Source organism: Sarcophilus harrisii, chromosome 3 (assembly GCF_902635505.1).
Source record: "Sarcophilus harrisii chromosome 3, mSarHar1.11, whole genome shotgun sequence".
Lineage (NCBI taxonomy): Eukaryota > Metazoa > Chordata > Mammalia > Dasyuromorphia > Dasyuridae > Sarcophilus > Sarcophilus harrisii.
Genome location: NC_045428.1, coordinates 404,073,250 through 404,083,541, shown reverse-complemented (window position 1 = coordinate 404,083,541; position 10,292 = coordinate 404,073,250). Strand labels below are relative to the sequence as shown.

General features: G+C 35.1%; 1 protein-coding gene across 4 annotated transcripts in view; it reads left to right on the top strand.

Annotated features, from left to right (window-relative positions):
• Window positions 1–665: 665 nt before the first annotated feature.
• The window catches only part of BBS5 (Bardet-Biedl syndrome 5), a 34,897-nt gene continuing 25,270 nt past the window's right edge, over window positions 666–10,292 (top strand). The window contains exons 1-6 of one of the 4 annotated variants that reach the window (XM_031960500.1): window positions 666–1,013; window positions 3,301–3,383; window positions 5,419–5,484; window positions 6,370–6,419; window positions 6,894–7,021; window positions 9,978–10,113. In XM_031960500.1, coding sequence (XP_031816360.1) covers window positions 955–1,013; window positions 3,301–3,383; window positions 5,419–5,484; window positions 6,370–6,419; window positions 6,894–7,021; window positions 9,978–10,113 — 522 coding nt within the window. In that variant the 5' untranslated portion in view covers window positions 666–954. Of the gene's footprint in view, window positions 1,014–1,155; window positions 1,459–3,300; window positions 3,384–5,418; window positions 5,485–6,369; window positions 6,420–6,893; window positions 7,022–9,977; window positions 10,114–10,292 lie in introns of those variants that run through there. The other 3 variants (XM_031960504.1, XM_031960501.1, XM_031960503.1) reach the window with 3 other exon arrangements.

Below are 10,292 nucleotides of genomic sequence, written 5' to 3'. Positions count from 1 at the left end.
GAAGAAGAAGAAGAAGAAGAAGAAGAAGAAGAAGAAGAAGAAGAAGAAGGAGTTGCTGGGGAGAAAGGAAGGTAAAAACAGAGGTTTTCCTTAAATCTACAAATCGTTTTAATCTCCTCAAATTTACTGGGGTCTTGGGTGATATTTTAGGGTAAATAAGACTCCTGGGTACTAAGTAGAAAAGTTAATTTTCTGAAATCCTAAAATTAAAATTTTAAAATTTAAAAAAAAAGTCTATGCCATGGAATTTTTTCTGGTTTGTTCTACAGTCAGAATTAAGAGGAGAGGGTGTTACCTCCTTGTGACACCCCATTCTTCAAAATCTCTTCCTTTAATTATTCCAGAATCATATATATATACCTGTACATATGCATACACACACATATCGTTTATTTCTCTTTAGTGAGTTGCTTAATGTCTCTCCCATTAAACCATGAGGTCCTGGCGGAAAGAGCTAGCTTTTTCTTTTCTCTGTACCCCTATTTACCCCGGTAAAGAGCAGGCGCCTAATCCATGATCAGCATACTTTGGGAGCTTAATAAATGTTTGTTTCCGGTCTGGCTGGCGGGATAACGCTATTACAGTTTCAGATTTCCTAGGTACCGGAACTTCTCGGAATTCACGGAGCGAGAAAGGGAGAGCAGCGGAGGGAGAATGCTTTGGGGAGGGGAAAACATTCTAAGTTTGGGGGGAACTGGCAGGACTGTAGCCGCATTTGGGTTAGCAAAGGGCCCCTGAGCTGCCAAGGCCCTGCCCAGGGCCTGGGAGAAGCGGGAACGCGCGGAGGACCCTAGGAGGGAGGGGAAAGAGAAGCGCGCAGTTACGAAAGGCGCAGGCGCCCTCTCCCCGGAAGCTTGGCTCCGGGCGCTTGCCGTACCGCCCGTGATAGGGAGGGGCGGTTGCCTTGGAGCCCCAGGGAAGCGGCCCCGGGGTCCCTCCCGAGTCCGGGCCACCATGTCGGTTCTAGACGGGCTTTGGGAGGATCGGGATATCCGGTTCGATGTGCCCTCTCAGTGAGTAGCAGCCGAGAGGGCCCGCTTCTGCCGGGCCCGCTTCTGCCGGGCCCGCTTCTGCCGGGCCCCCTTCTGCCGGGCCCCCTTCTGCCGGGCCCGCTTCTGCCGGGCCCGCTTCTGCCGGGCCCCCTTCTGCCGGGCCCGCTTCTGCAGGGCCCGCGAGGGGCGTCACCGCGCCGGGGTGGGGGCGGCGGGAAGATGAGCGGGGCCGCTCGGAGGGTCGCCTGGGCGGAGAGCGGCGCGGGAGCCCCTCCCCCCCCGGTCCTCCCCGTCCTTCCTGTTCAGCTCTCCTTTTCCTCACTTTCTATTGTAGAGGTCCCTCGGCGGTCAGCGGACACGTATCAAGTGTTCGCTGTGCGCCCAGGAGGAGATTGGGGGGGTACAAAGGCAGGAGACACTGGTTCTCGTAGGAGATACGGCCTACACACTATACGCGTATAAATTGGTAATCAGCAGAGGAGTAAGAGGGATGGGGAAAAGCTCGCCGGATGTTGGAGGCGGTGGCGGGGATGAGGGAGTAAGGATTCAAAAATGGCAGCTAATCTAGGGGAGGGGGTGGGGGTGGGGGGTAAGAGGTGAAAAATTGGAACAAGAGGTTTGGCAATTGTTAATGCTGCAAAGTTACCCATGCATATAACCTGTAAATAAAAGGCTACTAAATTAAAAAACACACACACACAAAAAAAAAAAAACAAAAATGGCAACTAGGTTGTAAACCTGAGTGACTAGGAGGGTGGAGGATGAGGAGAGCGAGAAGGAGAAAAGATAAGTTTGGTCCCCTGAAGGAGACAGAAAAATAAGTCAGACCAGGAGAATGCAGTCCACTCAAAGAGGCAAATCACAACTCCTTAACTGGAATTCCTGCTTCCTTCTTACTCCATTTCGATCCATCCATACTAATTTTCTGAAAGCATTTTTTCTTTTTTTTTTTTCATGACCAAACCGTTATTTTGCTGTACAAAATCAGACTCTGAAATATTGTACAATTAGCTTGTGAAGGAGATAAAAAATGCAGGTGTGCATAAATATAGGGATTGGGAATTCAATGTAATGGTTTTTAGTCATCTCCCAGAGTTCTTTCTCTGGGTATAGCTAGTTCAGTTCATTACTGCTCCATTAGAAATGATTTGGTTGATCTCCTTGCTGAGGATGGCCTGGTCCATCAGAACTGGTCATCATCTAGTATTGTTGTTGAAGTATATAATGATCTCCTGGCCCTGCTCTGAAAGCATTTTTTCAATACATTATTATCCTATTCATAATCTTCCCTTGACTGTTGTCAACAAGATAAATTCCACATTCTATAAACTGGCATTTAAGTTTCTCCATCATTTAACATCCCCTAACTTTCCCAACCTTGCCTAACCAGGATTCCTTAACCTGAAATCTCTGTTCCAGGCAAGCCATAATCCCCTGAGTCTATTTTGATCATTTCTAATTCCTCTGGTCAGTTTAATTCTTCTCCCTTATGGTTCTTTTCCTACTCCTTAAATTCTACCCATTTTTCAAAATCTAGCTTATGTCCTTAATTTTTGTGTGTGTGTCACTGAATTTGAAAGGTGAAAGAGATCTTAGGGACTGTCTATTCGAAAAGAATCCCCACTATATATAATACACTTGATAAGGGACTACCCGTCTTTGTTTGGAGACTTCCAGTGAAGGAGAAATCTAATACTCCCTGAAGTCGCTTCCTGCCCTTTTGAGCAGCTCTAATTGTTAGGAAGTTTTTCTTGATATCAAACCTAAATGAACCTCTTTGAAAGTTTTATCCATTGCCCATGTGTCTGCCTTGTGATGCCCAAAATAGTCTAATTCTTCTTCCTGTCATAATCTATCAATATTTGAAAACATCTATCATGTGTTCCTTGGGTTTTCGCTTCTCCAAGCTAAACATCCCTGATTCTTTCAACCAATTGTCATGTAACATGAAAGTTGTTCTCAGAAATTAATGTTAAATAGCATAGGGCCAAACAAAGATCAGTAGGGCATTGCACTGGTGAAATCTTGCTAAACTGACAGTAAACCATTTTATCATATAATTATGTGTTGACTTGCATCATCACACCATTTCATACATTTATGTCTTGTCTCCTTAACTAAATTTCTAAGTTCTTGAAGGATCAGGATTATGTCATCACTTTATTTTGGATTTTGCACATAATTACCAGTCAAAATATGTTTGATCAGTAAATTAAAGTCTTAAAAAGTTATTGCATTATTTTTAGATGAACGAGTGTAATATATTTCTACTGGTGCTAGAAACTTAAGGACTTTAAATTTATTTTAGACAAATGAAAACAAGACCTGGAGAAGTCCTTATTGATTGTTTAGATTCAATAGAAGACACCAAAGGAAACAATGGGGATAGAGGTGAGTACATTTACTGGCATTAACTTATCTTTAATGTTTATTTGTCTGATTCCTTAAGCTGAATTAAATTTTATTTAAATGCATTTATTTAAAATGTTATTAAATCAATATGAAACAGTATTACTGTTTATATTTAACTTATTTGACTAGCTCCTTTTCTGTGATGCTTATATACATTTCCTATAAATGTTCCTGGGCTTTCAGGTAGCTTTAAGAGTAAATTATACAGTATATCTACATAATGATTGTCTACATAATATCTTTATATAGCATATCTGTTTGTATAATAATAATATTTGTTATTTATACAGATATCTATGTAGTATTCTATATAGTAATCTTAATGCATTCTAGTAAGATCTATGCAGTAATAGTTGTTTGTATAGATTATTTTATCTATACTATAGTTTTAATCTGCTTAACTATGCAGTAATATCTATATGGTAGCTATACAATAATAATAATAATTTTGGATATTTTTCACTTAAGGGAATTGAGAATAAATTTTCATAGAAATAATTCATTTCTTTCTTTTATTCTGACAAAAATCTCTGTTATGTGACTTCCATTCTTTCTGTGATCTGAGGGGGTAGTATTCTGTCCATGAACATTTATTGAGTATCTGTCATGAGCAGTGCATTGTACTGGGTACTATTGGGCCTGATTGAATTTATTTATGCTAACTAATGTTGAGGAATGCCTTTGAAAAGGGTATTGTTCCCCAATCCATGCTGTTCACTCCCTTATTCCCATCCACCTCAACCCTAAACTCAAAAGGTCCTAATCCAAATCTGACTGCTCCTTCCACTATGTACTCTAGAACGCCTATTCTTTAAATTCCCTTTCATTCTTTCTCCCACTCTTTCTTCCAGGTACTAGCTCCATCCCCCTGTTCCCATAACACTAAATTCCTGGCATCCTTTTTACTACTGGCTTTACTTTCTCTCATATTTCTAACTCATATTCCCAGTGAGGGAATCCTTCTTATTCCTTACTCCCCATTACTGCTTTCAGATCCTCTCTCTACAATCATCACTAGCAATCTCTCCTCCTTTGTAATTTATACTATTAAAATTTCTCACCTAGCTCATATCAGGATGACCATGAATACAAATATCTTTCCTTTCTCAATGAGTTCAGGATCTGGCTCATCTTCTCACTTTGAAACCTGGTTCCTGCCTTCATGTTAGGGAACTTCACTATATATCTTGAATTCTCTAACTTCCAATTCTTTAATCATTTCAAATATCTTAACCTCCCAATTCATTGGTCTATTCATTTCCTATAACCTAATAATATGGCATCCAAAGGCAAGGATAGTTATAAAATGCCCTCAACATTGCATCTATAATTCTGTAGATAGATTACAAGATGTTGAAATATTGAAGACCCTGAGTTAAAACAAGATATTCCTGTGGTATTTCTAGATTTTTTTTTAGCCAATACATTTTTTACTGAGTCAGAAGTATAGTTTCTCTTTTGTCAACTCATTAATTTGCCTCAGTCCTTCCATAGGCTAATCATTGAATTCCTGTTATGATAATCCCTTGCCAATTTACTGATTACCTCTGAAATCCTAAATGAGTTTGTTTGTTTTTGTTGAGACAATTGGGGTTAAGTGACTTGCCCAGGGTCACACAGCTAGGCAATGTTAGGTATCTGAGGCCATATTTGAACTCAGGCCCTTCTGACTTGAGGGCTTGTGCTATTTCACTGTTCTTTATATGAGTTTCGTTTTATATTCTACTGTATCTTGAACACAGGAAACATCATTATCTATAACTTTAAGAGAGAAAATAAAGAAGTGGTATAGTTGGAAGGGCTTAGCTTTGAATCTTGGCTTTGAGTCTCTGTGAGCAGCGCTATGGAACACATAAAATAATGTGTATAAAACACTTAAAACTATTAAGTATCTTATAAATGTAAATTTGTTACTAATAAATAGGTGGAGAACTCATAGATTTCTCCTTTCACAGATGTATTATAAATTAAAATCTCTAGACCAACTAAACATTTCAATTATTTTTAATTTCAGGTAGATTGTTAGTGACAAATTTGAGAATTATATGGCATTCTTTGGCATTATCCAGAATCAATCTTTGTAAGTATGTATTTAAATTAACTTAAAGATACAAAGTTCATAAAGTAAATTACTACATTTTCATAGTTGTTTATCATACTTAAAAATAAATGCCATGAAAGTATCGTATTAAATGTCAAGAATTCTATAAACAAAGTCTGTATCATTATACAAGCATAAATGTTTTTTCTGTGTTCTTTGATTTTTTTTTCTTCTGATAGATCATCTTTTCTAAAAATGTGTTTGGGATTAAAATTTCAGGGGAGGGAATTTTGAGGTTTTTAAAAACTAAACATTTGCCTAATAGCCATTTTCCATCTTTCCAATGTAATTTTTCTTTTTGTGTGATTTTTTTTTTTTTGGTATTCACTTTTGACTTAAGTTTTATAACCAATAACCTGTTTCCTCTAGCTACAAACAAAGGAGTTTTTTTTATAACAATGTAGTAGTAAATAGTCATGATAATTTGTCTTTCTGATCTTTAAAACAATTAAAATAATCTAATGTCTTAGGCTTGCCATTAATTATTGTGTAAATACACAATATTTTAATTAATAATAATAATAATTAATACTAATATTTTCTCATTTTCCACTATCCTTTTATGTACTTTTTCATCTAGTACAAACATGTCAAATTTCATTTAAGGATATGTTATGTAACTATAAAGAAGCAGACTTTTTTTTTTTTTTTTTTAAGAAGAGGCAAATAAATAATTCTAGAATTTAATCTCTAGTTTTCTTTTTCCTTTAAATAAAACGTATACTGACACTAATTTATGAGCTTTAAAAAATCTTTATTCCACTGTATAGTTGATGTCTGAAAGTGTCAAAGGTTATGTTTTACTTCTCAAAATATGTATTTACTATGTAATTTTGACATTTATATTTTATTTTTTAACTTAAGCTGTTGGCTACAACTGTGTACTCAGTATTACAACAAGAACTGCTAACTCTGTGAGTATGAAAAGTATTATTAAAAGCTGTTAAAATATGTAAAGCAATTATAAGTCGGTTAAAAGTCTTTTCAATTTGTTAAAAAATATTGAGGCAGAACAAAGAGTAAATGGAGAGCTAGCCTCAAGCCCATGAAGACACAGGTACAAGTGCTGCCTTGGATATATCCTATCTGGGAAACTCTGGGCAAGTTACTTAACCTTTCCTCTAGATAACTCTGTGAAATCATAAATTGCAGAGAAGATATACTTGCATTGGTAGAAGGATCTTCCTTACCCAGCAGTCCTTATATCGGTAGAATTACAAATCTAATTCTTAACTATTAAATGTATCTAAAGATATATTTTAGATCTAAATATTTAGATATTTTAGATTGAAATTTGTATTTGCATTTTAACCTAGTTTTAAACTATTGAGTAATAATTGCCTATAAAATAGAAACTATTAATAAGCATTAACAATTTGTCCTTACAGAAGTTACGGGGCCAGACTGAAGCTCTTTATATACTAACAAAATGTAATAATACTCGTTTTGAGTTTATATTTACAAATGTGGTTCCTGGGAATCCTAGACTTTTTACCTCTGTCATTGCAGTACACAGGTATGGTATAAAAAAAAAAAGTTTTTGAATTACTAGATACTATTTAGTCACTTTATGATATCAAGGTACATGTTAAAGAAAGTACAGAGAAAAATATTTTCCCAGAATAATAATATGAAGTAGTATCCTTAGAAGAAATCTGATAAAGCATATTTTTTATCTCATTTGTAAGTTGAAACATTAAAAGTTTTTTTCTAGGTTTCTAATTTGTCCACAGTAGGTAGCTAGATAAAGAGAGATGGAGAGTTGAATTAATATAAGCAATCTTGCTGAAAAACTGAGGAAGTTAAGGATGCTTAGAGGGATGGTCAATTTCAGTGGTTGTTTTTTGTTTATTTGTTTACCTCAACTATTTGGATCAAGTTAATTCTACTTCAGGAAGCTTTCCATTTCATTTCATAGCCAAAAATATGAAAATTTGAGTAAAATATTAGAATTAGCTTTGATACTACTAAAGAAAGATGGCAATTTCAGGAACTCTGGGCCCCATCAATATCCTTGAACTATACAAATGTTTTAAGTGTTTTCTGTATAAGTAATTTATATTTCTACCACATTAAAGGTATATGATTAGAGAAATAGAAAATTCACATTTGTTGGCATATTACTGAAGTTTTCTTTGGCCAAGATTTATGTGTTGTAGGTGTGGGGGTGTGGGGGTGTGTGTATGTAAAAAAGAAGTCTAAAAATGAGAGGCACAATTTTACAATTACATTTGTATGTTACTTATGCTTAACTTTTTAGCATTTTAAAAGCTAATTTGATTTTACAAAATAGTTGACCAATTTATACATGCTGTAAAGCCATAATAAATGTAATTCAGCTACTCAGAAAACTCATTTATCCAGAATATTGTCCTCTATTTATTCTTATCGGAAAAAGAAAAATGAGATTGCATTAGGTATTAGTATTTTGAAGAAACTTATAAAACAACTTTTAGTATTTGTTTCTAAGTTGTAGAGTGTTCAGCCAAATTCCTATGTTTTCTATATCTGTATTATTATTGCAATTATCATTGATGTTCCAAATGCTGATCCTTGAGTCCCTGTAAGATCTGACTCATCGACTTACATGAACTGATGCTGAGTGAAATGAGCAGGACCAGGAGATCATTATATACTTCAACAGCAATTATTTGATAATCAATTCTGATGGACGTGGCCCTCTTCAACAATGAGATGAACCAAATCAGTTCCAATCGAGCAGTAATGAATGAATTGAACCAGCTACACCCAGTGAAAGAATTCTGGGAGATGACCATGAACCATTACATAGAATTCCCAATCCCTGTATTTTTGTCCGCCTCCATTTTTGATTTCCTTCACAGGCTAATAGTACATTATTTCTGAATATCCACTTGTGAAGATATAGTGTACATACATGAAATAATCAAATAACAACATAAGACAATATGTAAATACTTTCTATTGTATTTAAGTGTCCAAAGAAGTGATAAGTACTGTTGGATATTCAGTGGGATAGATCGATGTGGGCCAGAATGGTTTGGGAATGTTTTTCAGAGAACTGAGCCTTTAAGGATGAATGTAATTTGGATAAGTAGAGAAGAGAGGGGAGGGATTTTAAGCAGACAAAACATTATGAGCAAAAACACTATCATGTATATACCAAGCTGAGGTGAAAAAAACATTATTTGTTCAAAAACCAGTGTGAACAGCCTAGTTGTGTGACTTTAAGCCTGGTAAATGGTAGAATAATATTATTGACAGAAATAGAAGCATCAGAAAAAAGAGAGCTAGTTTGGAAGATAAATAATAGGAAAGAAAGAAGGAAAAAATGAAAGAAGCATATATTAAAACACTGTGCCAGGCACTGTGTTAAGTACTTTACAAATATTATCTCATTTATTCTCACAATAACCCTAAGAAGTAAGTACTTTTTATTTTACCCACTTTGTAATTAAGGAAACTGAGGTAGACAGAGGTTAAATGATTTGCCCAGTCCCATAGCTAGAAAGTATCTGAGGTCAAATTTGAATTCAGGTTTTCCTGACTCCAAGTCCATGACACTTAAGCTGCTTCTGTGTATATATGTGTATAAGTACATGTGCATATATGTAATATGTGTAATGATATATGTATGAATTATTGTTTCATATGCATATATGTATAACATAGAAAAATTAAAGGTCTATATCTATTATATGCAAGCCATGTTTTTATATCTAGAAAGTAACATCAGAGGCAACATGGCATAATGGAAAGAATTCTTGCATCATAATGTCTTTAATCCCTCAGTGCGACAAGGAACATTATAAAACCAAAACACAGTACCTCCAGCACTTTACAGTGCCTGGGACATAGTAAACTCTTAATTATTGCAATTTGACTGACAAGTCTACAGGTTATAAAACAGTTGCAGATCTTCCATAGAAGAAAGAATTTCCTTATCATGAATTTAATATACCAAATTTTGACACAATTTTTTAAACACAAAATAAAAAAAATGGTCTGTCAATAACTTTTAAATTTCTAATTATTAGTTATGTAACCCCAGGTATAGTAATTCATTCCTCCCAAGATTCTCTCTAATTTCATCTTCTTTCTACATAGTTGTTTATATATTCCCTTCTTCATTAGACTGGGCAGGGACTGTTTTTGCCTTTTTTTTAGTATTGCCACTGTTTAGCAAAATACCTGATATAGAATAAAAACTTAATAAATTGTTGGCATATTACTGAAGTTCTCTTTGGCCATGATTTATATAGTTTGTGTTGTGGGTGTGGATGTGGGTATGTGGATGTGGGTGTATGTAAAAAAAAAGTCTAAAAATGAGAGGCATTTGAAGCAAAAAATTAAAACTGACTTTTATAAATATGATTAATATGAATTATTGATGCAATGTAGAAAATATATGCATAATTATGTCAATAATATTATGTATCTATGTTTTAAAATTACATTTTTAACTTTGCTAGCCTATTTTTTTTTTCTTGTAGAGCTTATGAAACTTCTAAAATGTACCGTGAACTTAAACTGAGGAGTGCATTAATTCAAAACAAACAGTTAAGATTATTACCGCAGGAACAAGTATATGATAAAATCAATGGTGTTTGGAATTTATCCAGTGATCAGGTATGATTCAAGGCAAGATTTTAATAAAGCCTTTATTAGAGTCTTAAAGTAATTTTTTGCTTGGTTTACCTACTCAGATTTTCAAATGGATTTATATCTCTTCAGTAAAAGCATTCCCTCTAACAGTACAGATAATAGCCAATTCCTGACTACTCATTCTGGAAAACTTGTCCATTTTC